The sequence below is a fragment of the Heptranchias perlo genome, chromosome 2 (genome assembly GCF_035084215.1).
Source record: "Heptranchias perlo isolate sHepPer1 chromosome 2, sHepPer1.hap1, whole genome shotgun sequence".
Taxonomy (NCBI): domain Eukaryota; kingdom Metazoa; phylum Chordata; class Chondrichthyes; order Hexanchiformes; family Hexanchidae; genus Heptranchias; species Heptranchias perlo.
In genome coordinates, this window is record NC_090326.1 from 59,612,294 (window position 1) to 59,629,037 (window position 16,744).

At 44.2% G+C, this 16,744-nt stretch overlaps 1 protein-coding gene across 1 annotated transcript in view; it reads right to left on the reverse strand.

Annotated features, from left to right (window-relative positions):
- Positions 1–366: 366 nt before the first annotated feature.
- LOC137339595 (lysophosphatidylcholine acyltransferase 1-like) overlaps positions 367–16,744 on the reverse strand; it is a 183,706-nt gene continuing 167,328 nt past the window's right edge. The window contains exon 14 of the mRNA XM_068001907.1: positions 367–5,028. Coding sequence (XP_067858008.1) covers positions 4,835–5,028 — 194 coding nt within the window. The 3' untranslated portion in view covers positions 367–4,834. The remainder of the gene's footprint in view (positions 5,029–16,744) is intronic.

Sequence of the window (16,744 nt, forward strand, 5' to 3'; positions counted from 1 at the left end):
GGCCGGCCAGGAAAGCATTGGAATAGTTGAGTCTGGAGGTAACAAAGGCATGGATGAGGGTTTCAGTAGGTGATGGGCTGAAGCAGGGGTGGTGACGGGCGATGTTAGGGAGGCGGAAGTTGGCAACTCTGAAAAAACATGCACTATTCCACAGTATGATTCTTAATTCCTCCAGCCTGATCTGGATTTAAACACGAACCTTGAAGGTGATTACATATAAATCTTCTGCACATTTCGGTCTCCGAGGTCACTATAGTTAATTTTAACCTAGATTAATTTTGTTTCTGCCAAAGTTTAAAAAATCATTTGCTGTGTAATTATTTTGTTTTGTGCTCAATAACTCACCAACAAAAACACTCTCAGAACTCTTTTTAATCCGTTTATTCTGGATTCACACAGACAACTCAAATCATTTCACTGTGAAACACAAAGTCCAATGTAAGTTTGAGCAGTAATCCCTTCATGTACAATGAAAACTTGAAAAAACATGGTCAGTTATTGCAACAGATTTCCATATATATTCCATCATGAAGCTTTAACACAAAGTAAAATGTCCAATTTTGTTCACGGTAAATGTAAAATACAGCAGTAAACAGGTAGTAAAAAAAAATAAGCAGCCTTCTGCACAATTTCATGGATCCTTTCGAAGTCAACCAAGAACACAGGACAGCTTGCCTACTGAGGTATTTTTCTTGATAGCAAAGAATACACATTTAAAAAAATTACAAAACCCAACAACATGACCTTTGTCTGATAATGGAGTTACATGACTGATGCTGTAAATGTTTTGTTATTTTTCATATTAATGTGTTATTTGCACAGTATGCAGTTATTGGATGCATAAACTTTAAGATGCAATAACCACACGTCTGTAGATTTACATTTATGTCATTTAGAGAATTAATTTTAAAAAAATGCAAGTTATCTCCCAAAATGTATAATCCCAACAATCTCAATCATGGCATGTGTTAAGTGTAAATCTTGAATTTCCTGTGTTTGTATAGTGACCGGTTTTCATGTCGACAAGTAATGCCCAATCTTCACAGGATTTCTTAATGTTACTTAATTTTCTAGAACATGATTGAAAATGTTCACTCTCACTGCAGTGAAATTATACAGATCTCAGGTTTTAAAATCACGTGATCCAGTCGCTTATCACTGAAATTTATACAAGGGGAATTGGAAATATCTGTTCGGTGAGATATACATCCAAAATAAAGTTGAAAAATCCTCAGAAAAAGTACATTACCTTTCAAAGCATATCACAAAAAACATTGTAAATGAATTAATGATTTATCTGGAGTTGTCCACAACATTTGGACAAATCCAAACTCTTCCCATTGCACTGTAATCCTCATTGAGGCTCATTACATACTGTGCTGGAGTGTATTTTTTTCAAAAGTCACAAACCCAAAAGGAATCTAAGCTCAACATCTCCAACACTGAATATGATGTGTACAGTACCAAGATTTAAAAACTTTTGATCTGATTCACCATTATTCACGTGGAAGGATTTACATGCATATATTAACTCTAAAAATATTAATCATAATTAAGCAATAATTGCAATTAATTTTGAATAGGCATAATTTGATCATACAAGTGGCAGTGCCAATGTATATTGTTCAGTAGGATTCTACTCATGAATTTCATCACAGTATCCATAATTCTGTTTTTTTTCCACATCAGTTCAACTATTTTCCTGTTAATGTCAATGGTTATGTCAACACTGTGGGATGTTCATCAATAAATGCTTCATATCATCCAACATCAGTTTAACAAAAAGGTGTGTTATATGGTATATCAAAACAGTAGTGAACTAACTTTAAATTGTTCCTCTGTGACATAACCTAAGATTGAAAATGCACAACTGTTTTAAATAATCAGCTTCAGCATAATTCTCAGTTAACTGCTCTTACTCAGCATCAACTTACTATAGTTCCATATTGAGTTAAAGGACCGTAGACTGATAGACTCGGTAAGTTGAGCTGTAGGTCTCCCATTCATTGACTTCAGGGCATTCTATTATTATACACCATCATTCAGCCAATAGGGATAGAATAAACGACTGCATTTATAATGCTTTGAGACAAAGAGCAGACAACAGGTTTAGGGTCAGCACAGTGCCATTTTTCCACAAAAACATCCTAAAACACCCTAAAGCACTGTAGTAATATTTTTTCAAACATGGTTTACATAGAGATCCATTGGATTAAATTAATGTACACCTTGGGAAAAAAAAGTTTAAAAAAGCTAACTGTTTGCAAGGTGAAGTGGCAGAGTTTACCCAGGACATTTGTTTCACACTCAAAATAATGGGAGTGAGTGCACATGTAAAATCATCCTGCATGGGGCAAAATGCAGGTTTCCTGTACTCCTGTGCTTTCACCATTTATCAACAGAAATCACATACAAGTGAATTATAATTTTCCTCACAAACAATAACCTGCGCATCTGGCATCCACCCATCTAATTTTACATGTTACATGGCAAACAAACAAACTTGACACAAATAAGAGACACAGTTAAGAAAAGACCAAACACCTTTAAAGGGGAAAAGTTCAATTTCTGTCTCCTTGTCAGAAATCACTTTTCTCTATTCATAAACTTTGCAGTTTAATCTCTCCTCCCCTTCTCTCACTTCATCCGCAGAAAAAACAAAAACTTACAAGCTATACATCTTTAACCCACTTGATCAATTTTCTTGCTGGTGGAAACCAGGAACAGCAATATCCCCAGAAATAACCTGATATTCACTGGCGGTGGTGCTAAATCTGTGATACTCTCGAGGGTATGACCATCTTCCAATTCTGAGCCCCAGTGGTATGCAGCTACCACCAGGGCTCAAGGAGGACCAAGCCAGTCAAGGGTGTGCATCAGTGCAATACTGACTTAGCTACATGAATTTCCACTGACTCTGCTAGTTCTATAGGCAACAGCAAAATGCCAGACGGAGGATGATTTTCACCTCTGATGCAAAAAATGTTCCATATGTTCCCTAAGTTGAAGTAGCTATATCAATGACAAATCCAATCCTCAGTGGAACGCTCTGGCAATGCATGGAATGAAAACTGAAGAGTTGAATTTAAAAAAAAATTCAACCTGTTATATATGTGGCATCAACATCTACTGATTTCAGTGGCTCTCAGCAGTAACCAAAATATATAGCCACATTAGTGAGTAAAGTCTGCTCAGGAATTATAATATTAATATTTATTCTAGACATCACCAAGGGGAAAATTAGGATTTTGGTGATAGTGCAGTGCAGTTACTTTCAGCAAAATCAACTACGACATACATGACATGAGGGAGCACTGATTTCATAGCTTCCTCATTCAGATCTCCCTCTAGTTTAATATTCTGTGGCCAGGCAACCTATTTCTCACAGAATTTATCTTTGTTCCTCTGTGTTTTCTAAAATTTCAGACATGTCCAAGATTTTCATCTTTTACTTTATAATATCTGTATATTTGAAACTTGAACTGTACTCTCCCTTTTTTTAAAAAAAGTCACTACCAGTTATGCACTCTATTTCTTATTGTCTCCCTTTTATTCTCAAGTTTTAAACTATATAAAAAAAAGGAATCAACATAGGTAGCTCCTTCACTATAATTAGCCAAGATGTCATACAGGTGAGCCAGATTGTGAATGTACTCTGCAATACTACTGATTAGCACAAAGATCAATGGTTCTTACATCAGTAGAAGACTCTATCCTGTTTTCGAACCAGAGAAATAACTTTGCCCTCCCCAGTTGCAGGCAAGTGGCTATTTTCACATACTGAGCACAAACTGTAATGCTTTTGGCATGCAACATCATCTCATTCAAAATCCTGACATCTAGTTTACATCGTATGGTCATCTGCTTATTGGTCCATTATAACACTTACTTTCTTGTTCTTAAGTTAATATGCTTTACGGTATTTGCACACATCAGACAACATGCTTTGCTACCAGATCAACTAAACCCATATGATTCACTGCTCAAAACTGTCAACCAAATGAATTATTAGGGATAATTACCCTCAAGTAGCTTCCATCACATTGTTACATTAAAAATGGCAACACAAGCCTTTAAAAGGAATTCCTATGCAACTATAATGGAATTATCCTGGGGATGCTGTGAAGCTATATCCAGAAAATTAATGAAATGTTAACCTGAACACTGATGCATTCCCTCACACTTTGTGTTCTTTATACTTCAGTCACATTAGAAACATTTTCCTCTCTTCAGTCATGACAGCAAGAGCAGGGAGCAGAGTGATGATACTTAAAATGTTAAGTATACAACAGTATCCCAGCTAGCACATCATTACGGAACGGAACGGACCACACCAAAAAGGTTTGTTATATTGCAACACCGGTAGGAAAACATCATTACCACCATCTTCCGCAAACACTTTTTCAAAAGCTGCTTTGCAGTAAAATTAAGCGGACACAAAATAAAAAGACTACAAATAGATAAAAAACACACACACAAAAAATGCGCTACCACAACTGCAGCTACAAGTTTTAAACATGCACAGTCACCGTAACACATATACCATAAATATGAAAATGGAACTGAATAAGTGCTTGGTTCCCTTCAAGTACAGGTACAAATAATAAGCATCTTCACAATCTTGGCTTCCGATGACATTAAAAAAATTTTTTTTTGAAAACCGACTGTCTCCAAGCTCCACACACAGATATTATATTGGAGAGATGATAAAGATACAGAAAAAATGGCAGTAAGTTCATATAGGAAAGGACATTTAGTCAGGTTAATAGAAGTAATGTGTAGTGCCCTAAATTGGCCTACCCCTCTCACCTGGAGAAGGATCATCCCTAAGGGGTTAGTTAAGCTTTTTGTCCAAGGTACTTTCTTCTTTCTCCTCCTCTTGGTCCTCAGGTGAGAAGTCTGTGCAAAATCCATTAGCAGTAGGAGCAAGCTGGTTTTCCATGCAGCCTGTGAAACCCATCATCTGATCTGGGTAAAGATACTCCTCAGCATAATCAGGATTCGTACGTGAAAACTTACAGAAGTCCACTGAAGTTAGAAAAATGAACATATGAAAATGATTATGCATTCTCTATTTGTGTACGGTTCTCCATTTCTCTCCTAAGTGCCACTGCAAGCAGTGGAAGGAAGCATAACAGTCAGAGATCCTTTACATGCCTAGATCCCAAAATACCTGGGCTGGGCTATGGTTGGGGTGGGGGGGGGGGGGTGATGGAGCAGTAGCACAATTGGGGTGGATAGGCTGGGTACCTGTTCACCTGTTCTATCTTACTCTGCCCCTTAGTCTTGTGGATGTTGACAAATTCTACCAGAAGGTGGGGCAGGCACTTCTTGCATCCACCACCCGCTCCGTGCAGATGTCATCTGAATGGGCGGAACTACATCATCCATCAGAGGGTACAGTATTGTAGTGGTTATGTTACTGGTCTAGTAATCCAGAGAATGAGTATTCAAATCCCACCATGGCAGTTTGAGAATTTGAATTCATGAAACTGTTGGATTGTGATAAAAACTCAACAGGTTCACTAATGCCCTTTGTGGAAGGAAACCTTTCCTGGTATGTGACTCCTGTCCCATACCAATGTGGTTGACTCTGCCCTATGAAGTAGCCCAGCAAGCTACTCAGTTGTTTAAACCATCACAAAAAAATAACTGCAGCCGGTACAATAAGGCGGCCCACCAGCACCTTCTCAGGGCAACTAGAAATGGGCAATAAACGCCGGCTCTGCCAGTGACACCCACCTCCCAAGAACGAAAAAAAAAAAGAAATCCTGCCAGTACCACTTCCACTGCCCAATGCTAAGTATGCCTGCATATAGGACCAAATTCTGGCAGGAGCGGAGCTCACTAATGCTTCAAATGCCAGTTTCCCAACTGCACATGAAATTTAAAATTTAACTTCTTTTGTCTTGGTGGCCATCTTCAGCTGTTGTTGCAAGGCGCCGCTCCAAAATTCCTACCCTAACAAATTCATAAGTTAGTGCCAATAGTGTGGGCATCTATCACCACACCCCCTCCCCCACCAATGGAAATGACCATATCCCGGTATTTGGAATGATGTTAGGATCACTGCAGACTGGCACTCGGCCACACTTTCACTGGCAAAGTGGGGCCTCAGGAATTTTCGCTTCTAGCTTATAGCAGATTTTGCCTGCTATAATAGCCAACCATTATAGTGTTTGCACATTTTTTAAACCAGCCAAATTTATACAGTATTATAAACAAGTCTTTTTTTATTCGTTCATGGGATGTGGGCGTCGGTGGCGAGGTCAGCATTTATTTCCTATCCCTAATTGCCCTGGAGAAGGTGGTGGTGAGCCACCTTCTTGAACCGCTGCAGTCCTTGTGGTGAAGGTTCTCCCACAGTGCTGTTGGGTAGGGAGTTCTAGGATTTTGACCCAGCGATGATGAAGGAACCGTGATATATTTCCAAGTCAGGATGGTGTATGACTTGGAGGGGAACGTGCAGGTGGTGTTGTTCCCACATGCCTGCTGCCCTTGTCCTTCTAAGTGGTAAAGGTTACGGGTTTGAGGGGTGCTGTTGAAGAAGCCTTGGTGAGTTGCTGCAGTGCATCCTGTAGATGGTATACAGGATGCACTGCAGCTGGTGGTGAAGGGACTGAATGTTTAGGGTGGTAATGGGATGCCAATCAAGCGGACTGCTTTGTCCTGGATGGTGTTGAGCTTCTTGAGTGTTGTTGGAGCTGCACTCATCCAGGCAAGTGGAGAGTATTCCATCACACTCCTGACTTATGCCGTGTAGATGGTGGAAAGGCTTTGGGGAGCCAGGAGGTGAGTCACTTGCCGCATAATACCCAGCCTCTGACCTGCTCTTGTAGCCACAGTGTTCAGTTCCATTCGCAACCCCTCAGATAATGAAGCAGTCCGTGCCCGCATGCAGCAAGACCTGGACAACATCCAGGCTTGGGCTGATAATAGTATTTATATGGCTGGTCCAGTTAAGTTTCTGGTAAATGGATGTTGATGGTGGGGGATTTGCCAATGGTAATGCTGTCGAATGTCAAGGGGAGGTGGTTAGACTCTTGTTGGAGATGGTCATTGCCTGGCACTTGTCTGGTGCAAATGTTACTTGCCACTTATCAGCCCAAGCCTGGATGTTGTCCAGGTCTTGCTGCATGCGGGCACGGACTGCTTCATTATCTGAGGGGTTGCGAATGGAACTGAACACTGTGCAATCAGCGAACATTCCCATTTCTAATCTTATGAAGGAGGGAAGGTCATTGATGAAGCAGCTGAAGATGGTTGGGCCTTGGACACTGCCCTGAGGAACTCCTGCAGCAATGCCCTGGGGCTGAGATAATTGGCCTTCAACAACTACTATCATTTTCCTTTGTGCTAGGTATGACTCCAGCCACTGGAGAGTTTTCCCCCTGATTCCCATTGACTTCAATTTTACTAGGACTCCTTAGTGCCACACTCAGTCAAATGCTGTCTTGATGTTTGGCTGACTAATAACTGACTACATAAATTTAACAAGATTTTAGTAACATATTTTCTTGTCAAAATAAAAGTATGGTTCTTTAAAGTGCATTAGTGACTTCTGATATTAACATATCTATTTCTTTGTTGTGAAACATAATTTTTTTAAAACTTGTTTAAGATGAGGACGCAGCACTGGGAATGGAACACTTGTTGCATTCAGTGTCAGCAATTAAAACACTCAGGGCAGGCAGATCATGGGTTAGATGATGCATAAAGCTCTAGTTACATTGCCTCAACAAGGTACCTTAACTTCAACTTCAACCGTTTGTACCTTAGTGACATTTCTATTTCACACAACCCAGCGTTTGAGGATTTACTGTCAAATAATTGGTTTTGTGTTGCAGATTCACCACTTCAGGGGACTAAACAGAAATTGACCAGATTTATTTTATTCTGGACTCTGTGCCTACATCACACCTTTCCTGGTTAGGTTCAAACCCAATTCTCAGAGAAGAAATAATGGTGATATCATACATTATATTACCAGTCCCCTTTCAATATCTCATATAACCAAAGAAATCCCATTATGTACACAGTGATCTATGCTTTCAGTTTTTAAAACAATTCCTTGCATCTTTCGGAATGTCCACATGTAAATTTATCACACTGTGCAATTACACAATGTGGTCACCAGGTGGAGGACATTTCTGTGAGCACCGTTGCTAATTTGTCTTTTTTCCTAAGTTTTCAGAATACAAGTATTAAACTTCATGTTGTATGTTTTTTTTGCTTTAAAATAAATATTTAGTTTCAAAATGTTAAATTATTTAAAAGAACTTGCATTTATATAACACCTTTCATGATTTCACCACATCCCAAAGCACTTTATAACCTATGAAGTACTTTTGAAGTGCAGTCATTGTTGTAAGGTTGGGAACACTGTAGCCGATTTGCGCACAAGGTCCCACAAACAGTAATACGATAAATGTCAAGATAATCTGTTTCAATTATGTTGGTTGAGACTCCAGGAGAACTGCCCTGCTATTCTTCAAATAGTGCCATGGGATCTTTTAATTCTACCTGAGGGCAGACAGGCCTCGGTTTAATGTCTCATTAGAAAAACAGCAATTTATGAAGTGTCAACCTAGATTACGTGCTCAAGTCTCTGGAGTGGAGCTTGAACCAATGACCATCTTACTCAGGATGTGGAGATGCCGGTGATGGACTGGGGTTGACAATTGTAAACAATTTTACAACACCAAGTTACAGTCCAGCAATTTTATTTTAAATTCACAAGCTTTCGGAGATTTTCTCCTTCCTCAGGCAAATGTTTCAAGATCTCCTTGAAGCCTACGCATTTATACATATTGAACAATAATACATGGTGTTTACAGACTGCCCCTGCAACTGCCCGTTGCCAAGGCAATCACCGTGTTCAGACAGAGAGGTGTTACCTGCAGAACCTCCGACCGGGATCCTGGGTTCATGCCACGCCACACGTTACCCCACCAGCGAACAAATGCCATCTGTTTTCAATATAATGGGTCATTCGCTGGCTCTCTCTGCCCTCCGGATGTTTCCGCCTCTCTCTGTGAAGGGGACACAGAGAGAGGCGGAAACATCCGGAGGGCAGAGAGAGCCAGCGAATGACCCATTATATTGAAAACAGATGGCATTTGTTCGCTGGTGGGGTAACGTGTGGCGTGGCATGAACCCAGGATCCCGGTCGGAGGTTCTGCAGGTAACACCTCTCTGTCTGAACACGGTGATTGCCTTGGCAACGGGCAGTTGCAGGGGCAGTCTGTAAACACCATGTATTATTGTTCAATATGTATAAATGCGTAGGCTTCAAGGAGATCTTGAAACATTTGCCTGAGGAAGGAGAAAATCTCCGAAAGCTTGTGAATTTAAAATAAAATTGCTGGACTATAACTTGGTGTTGTAAAATTGTTTACAATCATCTTACTCAGGGGCAAGAGTGCTACCACTGAGCCAAGGCTGACACCTTCAGTATGACACCTAACAGTAATGATTAACGTTTATGCTGGTTGAACAGAATTTGGGCTGTTCTGCAGCCATTCCCCATAATCTCTTGTTTCTTGCCTGCTCATGGGCCTCCCTCTATACCTGGTAGGCCTTTCTCTATATGAGCACCTTAAAGAGATTTTTTTCCCAGTTCCACTTTCCTTGTGCTGCTTCATCTTTGATGCTTGTAGGAAGCCAGATCTCCCTCGATGATGTGCTCTTCTGACTACCTGCACCGGCAGGGTCCTTCACTCCTGAGATCTAATCTTCCCAGCGAAGATGCTATCTGTTGGCCCCGGTCTATTCCTGGTCCATGCTTACAGCCCTGCCTCTCGCTGTGTTGGGTCCGAGACAGAAATCCAATGTTTCCACTAGCTTCTGGGCTTCAATGTGGTTCCGCCTTCGCTGTGGTTTTCTACAGAGACTGTATTCTCTGCTGGATTGTCGCCATTCTAATACCTGGTCTGCTCCTGTGTCCTGTTTTCTGGGTCTGCTAGGTATTTTTCACACTACGGTGATCTAGCTCTGATCTGTTCCTGCTGGTTCCCATCCTGCCATGGATTCTGCTCCTTTGCTGCAGAATGATCTCTGCTTTATTGCTTTCCACTTTCCCGTGGCCGTTGACTACACTCATCCTTCCGAATTCCTCAGTCACCCTTCACTGGGCTGGGTTGAACTGGCTCCTCAAGCTCCTATTAATGTTCCCGATCTTGAAAGTTCCTCACCTCCTTACAGGTGCTCATCAGACCAGCTGCCTCATCTGCACTGGTCCTGTGGATTTACCTTTCACTCTCCCCTGGCTCCCTGGACTTCACTGCTATTGGTTCTTGGGTTTCACTCACACTGCTCCTCGTTCCTCTGCTGGAATACTGGATCCTAGTACCAATAACAAGGCCATTACTCACCTCCACTGGACCCCTAGATCAACCTCTGCTGGCTCATGGCTGATTCTCCACATCCCTTCGGCTCTCTCCAAATGATAATCAGCAGCAGTGAACCCACAGATACTCTGCTCCTCAAACAGGTCCTGGATTCACTCCCTCTCCACAATGATTGCCGAACCTGGACATTAATTTGTCAATGCTCCAAGCTTACTCCATCCGGTCTATAAGTCAACCTCAGCCTTTAAGTATTGACTCTTTCATATTGTCTCCTCCTGTCCTCTGTTTACAACCAGGACACGTCTCTCCTAATCTTTGCCATGCTTATGTAACCTGAGTTCCATCTGTATCCATTTGTGTGTATGTTTTGGTTGCCTCTCCGAATCTGAGCCTATTACATCCATCTCCATTTTTTTCCTTCTGGACCCCTTCTCTCCTATCTCCTCTTCTTATCACCCAGTCATGCCACCTTTCAGTTCTCCCCTCTCTCGTGCTTTGCCACAAACCCCACCCAAATCCCCACCCGAACCCATCACTGCTTCTCTACCTTCCTGCTGCCATCTAAGGCTTGAATTCTCGTTAGATAAGCCTACAACTACCTTCTGTGGATCACTCGGCATTTGCCGAACGGACCATCGGGGAATCCATCGCTGCCTTCTTAAAAGCAACAGCCCCATATGCCCATCCTCCTTTCTCACCAGCCTTCCTGCCTAGCCTGCCCGCTAGAGCCTAATCTCGCCAATCTCCTTCCTGTCCGGCTCAACCCATCCAGTCACTGCCCCCAGTGGAAGAACAATTACTGCCCCTCTCCACATTTCCCTTCAGAATGTCTGTTCACTCGTGAACAAGGCTGTTGCTATCCATGACCTTATTGTGGATGATTGCATTGACATCATGGGTCCGATATAACCATGGCGGCGGGGGGTAGATTGGGCGCGTGGGTAACGCGCCCAGTAAAAAATCAGTCTGCCCCGCACGCAATCGCAGGCTGATTGGATCCACTTACCTGTTCTTCCGGGTTCCCCGCTGCTAAGCTGCACGGCGGGCGGACTGCGCATGCAGAGCAAGGTCCGTCAGCTGGAGGAGCTCTATTTAAAGGGGCAGTCCTCCACTGACTGATGCTGCAAGAAATAGGAAAAATTACAGCATGGAGCAGCCCAGGGGGAAGGCTGCTCCCAGGATTAATGATGCCTCACTCCAGCTCTTATTGGATGGGGTGAGGAGGAGGGGGGAGGACAGAGATCGTCCCCCCAGCAGGCGGGAGGAAGCGGCCTGCCTCTGCCACCAAGAAGGCCTGGCTCGAGGTGGCACAGGAGGTCATCTGCAACACCAACATATCGCGCACCTGCATACAGTGCAGGAGGCGCTGCAATGACCTAAGTAGATCAGCCAAAGTGAGTACAGTTACTCATTCCCCTACACTGCGTCTGCCACATCACCGCCCCCACCCCACATCTCCTTCTGCACAGCCAACACTACTCTGTCACATCACTCCTCACACCCACTCAAAGCTCATCCTCATCTTACCTGCACTTACTCACCTCGCCAGTACTCATCCCGCCACTACCACTCAACCCAATCCTCATACAATCTCATGGCTCTATCTCATACGCACCCTCTCATGCATCTCTTTCACAGTCAGCCTCACTCAACCTGCCACTACCTGTGCTGCAGCCACAGGCTATGCATCACTTATGTGCAGTAGGAAGCGTAAGGCAAACGTGTCGTGAGCATGAAGGGGATGCATAAGGGTGTTTGAGGGTTTGTCATGGTTTTTACTTATATTTAATTTCTGAGCAACTCACATTACATATTATATTGGCACCACCACTGCCACGTCTTTGCGAATCTTGTCTGGTTTGTGCAATAATGCCCTTTCCTGAGGATCACAATGAAGACCCACACCTGATGCCACCCATTGTGTCACTGCAGAGTGGGTGTAGGTGTATTTGCAGGGCTCTTTTGTGCAGACGACTGAGAGACGTCGGCGATGTCCCCAGTGGCACCCTGGAAGGATGCGGAGGAGAAGTTGTTGAGGGCAGTGGTGACTTTGACAGCGACAGGTAAGAAGATGGTGCTCGGGCCAGCCGGGAGCAGCTCGGCATGAAGGAGGCTGCAGATGTCCACAACTACATGTCGACTGACTCTGAGCCTCCATGTGCACTGCTGCTCAGAGAGGTCCGGGAAGCTGAGCCTCGGTCTGTGGACCCTGTGGCGAGGGTAGTGCCCTCCGCGACGCATCTCTCTCTGCAGTTGCCCTCCCTCCTGCTGTGCAGGTGGATGTGTCACAGCACTGTGTTGTGGAGCTCCACGTGTCAGAGGTGGACGGCATGGCCGGCGAGGCTGTTCGCCCTCCGAGGAGGTCATTACTGCAGCTATGGCGGCCCCCATCTGGAAGATGTACATCTGAAGGGGTCTGCAAGGTAGGTACATGTGTCTGGACACCAGGGTAAGTGTGCAAGTTGGTGAATTTTATTGTCAGGAGGAGGGTGGTGGAGGTCAAACTTTGTCCAAAGTGACAGAGTGGCCTCCTGCAATAAGTGAGGGTCTCCCCCCACCACCTGTCAAATGGACCTTTGCAGCTGCCACAGGCTGATGGCTGCAACACGTCCACTTGAACTGGGAGTGTTTCCCCCAGTACGGGAAACAGTCCCGGTCAGCTGCAAAATCCCATCCCTGCTAAAATAACAGGTCAATCAGGTCTGTAAACAACCTGAAGTACCTGTTCAATTACTTTAAGTGGCACCCGGCCAGCTTTAATTACCGGCGGGAGTCCCACATGCGGGGGCTGCGCGCGCATGAACGCGCGTCAGTGAGAAACCTGGAAGTGGGCGGGTTGGAGCCGGGCTCCCGACCCGCCCCAGGAATCCCCGATTTTCGCAGCCCCCCCGCCACCAACGCACCCGATCGCGGGTGCGAAAATCGAGCCCCATGACTCAGTTAGAAACTTGGCTCATGGGTGGCGACACCATCTGCTCTGCCAAAACCATCGCAGTGGCGGTGTGGCCTTCATCACCAAACACACCTTGCTCTCTCTCCTATTCCTCTCCTCTGCTCTCACTGCCCTCCAAACAACCCTTAACCTCTCCCCATATAAACTCTTGTACCCATATTCACAGCCATTCCTTCCACCTTGCCTTCTAATATAGCTTCTCTACTCTCCTGGTCTCTATCACAGACAAGACCATCTCCAAGCACTTCCTTGCATCACACATAACCCCCTACCAACGCCACTTACTTCTGTGTCTTCCCCTAGAATAAACTCTTTCTCCAAGTCAATTATAATGGCACTTTCACACTCCAGACTTCTGCCTAGCCTTTGGCCTTCCATTTGCCATGATACTTATGTAGCTGTCAATCTGCTCAACCACTTCCTCTCTTCCACTTTGTGGCCTGTAAAACCCTTACCTGCTCCCAACCTGGTTGTTCCTCCGATCCCAGTACGGCCCCCTTTCTTTACTTCCTTAAGTCCAAGGGCACACACTTGAGCGTATCTGGCATACAACTGGTTAAACCATCCATCACCAGATCTGCATGATCACATGAAGCAATATTGGGTCTCGCCTCTGCCAAGACCGGTCACTACTTCATGATCGTCTTAGAGAGCAGAGATAGCCCCTGGTTGCTTTCCCCAACTACCATCCATCTTCTAAAACCCATCTCCCCTGTCCCCTCCACCCTCACCTCCAACACCAAGTATGAGAAGCTTATAGACTTCTTTGTCACTAAGATTGAGACCACCTGCTCAGGCTTCTCTGCTGTAAGCCTTCCTTTCTCTTTGCCCACCAAGCCAAACCTCTCCCAAGGCTCCCCTTGCACTAGTTCTGAAGTTACGTCTTCCTCTAGATTCTCCCCTATCTCCTCCCCGAGCTTATCTTGTCCTCGAGAACCACCTGCTGCTCACTTGATCTTATTCCCACCAAACTGCTGACCACACAATTGCCCTTCCTGGCCTGCATGCTAGCTAAAATTATAAGTAGTTCCCACACCGCATGTACTATTACTCTCCCTTTCCAAATCACAGTCATCACCCTCCCTCTCAAAAAATCCACCCTCAACCAGTCAGTCCTTGCAAATTACTGCCCCCATTTCCAATTACCCTTTCCTCTCTCAAATCCTTAAATGTGTTTTTGCCTCCCACATCTGTGCCCAACATTCAGTCAGAGTTGCAGGAAAATCTGCAAGCAGGTTTCCATCTCTACCACAGCAACAAAACAGCCCTAACACTGTGACTTTGACCGTGGTGTACTATCTCTTCTCAACCTCTCTGCAGCCTTTGACATGGTTGGCCACACCAACTCCAACACACCTCTCCCTCTGTTGTCCAGCGCAGAGGAACTGTCCTTGATTAGTTCCATTCTTACCTATCTAATCATAGCCAGAGAATCTAATGCAATGGCTTTTCTTCCAGCGCCTACACTGGTGTCCCCCAAGGACCTATCCTTGGCCCCTTCCTCTTTCTCATCTTCATGGTGCTCCTTTTTGACATCATCCAAAGACATGGCGTCAGGTTGCAGACGTACGTGCTGACACCCAGCTCTACCTCTCTAATACTTCTCGACTTCTCCACTGCCTATATTGTCAGACTGCTTGTCCGACATCCAGTCCTGAATGAGTTGCAGCTTCCTCCGGTAAACATTAGGAAGATCAAAGCCATCTTCTTTGGCCCCTGCCACAAAGTCTGTACCTTTGTCATCAATTCCAGGGTCCTTGTTGACTACAGTCTCAGGTTGGAAGAGACTGTTCACAAACTCCATGTCATCGAGCTGAGCTTCCGATCCCATATCCTCTCCATCACAAAGTCTGCCTACTTCTACCTCCGTAACATCGCCTGACCCTGCCTCAGCGCATTGGCCACTGAAACCCTCATCCATGCATCTATCACCAGACTCAACTATTCCAATGCTCTCCTGGGCAGCTTCCCATCCTCCACACACTTCAGCTCACCCTAAACTTGCTGCCCATATCCCATCCTGCACCAAGTCCTGCTCACCCATTACCCTGGTGCTCACTGACCTACATTGGCTCCCAGTCCCCCAAAGCCTTTAATTTAAATTTCTCAGTCTTATGCTCAAATCCCTTCATGTCCTTGCCTCTCCCTAAACTCTAAGCTTCTCCAGCAAACAATCCACGAAGAACTCTGCATTGTCCAACTCTGGCCTTTTGTGCATCCCCTTCTCCCCTAGCCTCTAGGCCTAAGCTCTGGAATTCCGTCCCTAAACCTCTCTGCCTCTCCACCACCTTCTCCTCCTCTAAGACCCTCCTTAAAAGCCACCTCTTTGACAAAGCTTTTAGTCATTCCTCCAAATAGCACCTTTTTGGCTCAGCATCCATTTTTGTCTGATTACGTGTCTGTGGAGTGCCTTGGGATGTTTTTCTACGTTAAAGGTGCTACATAAAGGCAAGTTGTTCTTGTTGTAGTTATTTTCCCTCATCTTCGGTGGCCTGTCATTTTCTCCTGTTGTGCAGCTAGCGTTGGTGATATTCTTCTTCACTGTGAAGATGCTTTCAATCGGTCCTCTGTGTGGTCTACACTTGCAACTTTTCCCCTGCTCCCATGCTTGCTTCTGCTCCCTCATCTTCCCAGGCAATATTTTTAAATATCCTTGTGAAACTTGCTTGGATTTGGATGAATAAAAAAGCAACTAAATAGGATTTGAACTAATGGGATTGACATGTTAGTTTTTCCGTATTGAATTTATAAAATAATTAATCAGGACTCAGGCTTTTTTTTTTACAAATAAGTCTATCTGACTTTCAACATTCCTGTACATGACCGTCCTTCCCTGTCCCCTCTCTCTCCCCACCTTCCTCCTCGGACCTCCAGTCCTTCCCCGGCACTTATCCCACTATCACCCACCGTCTAATCCCACTTGACCTGAAGACTGAAGTTCATCTCGATTCCACGGGAGACTGACTAGTAATTCCAAGAGAAACACTGAATAAGATGAATGTTACATGTGCAGGTTTTCTTCTTGGCAGGGTGGGGGGGGGGGGGGGGGGAAGAGAGGAAGAGAAGAGGAAAGAATTTGATCTTATAAAAATCTGTAATTTTTCAGAAGTCTCATTTGCGGATTATGTTTTTTACATATACATTTTCTAGTTTTAATTACTTTCCATAAGTTTTTTAATGATATTTTTAGTGGTTTATTGATGAGAGAAAATGCAACAGATGGATGTACGGATGCATAGGAACAAATCTTGAGACTGAAAAGACAATTGGATTTTGGGGGACTGCATGAGTTAGTAAATCTGTCAATTTTCAGATGAAAGTCACTTACAATACAATTCCAATCTAAGAATCTATTTGTCAAAATCAGTAAAAGTAGAAAAGAATTAGTTTGACATATGGAGTGGGCTGGGCGACCTTACAATGAGGCTTGCACACAACAGGA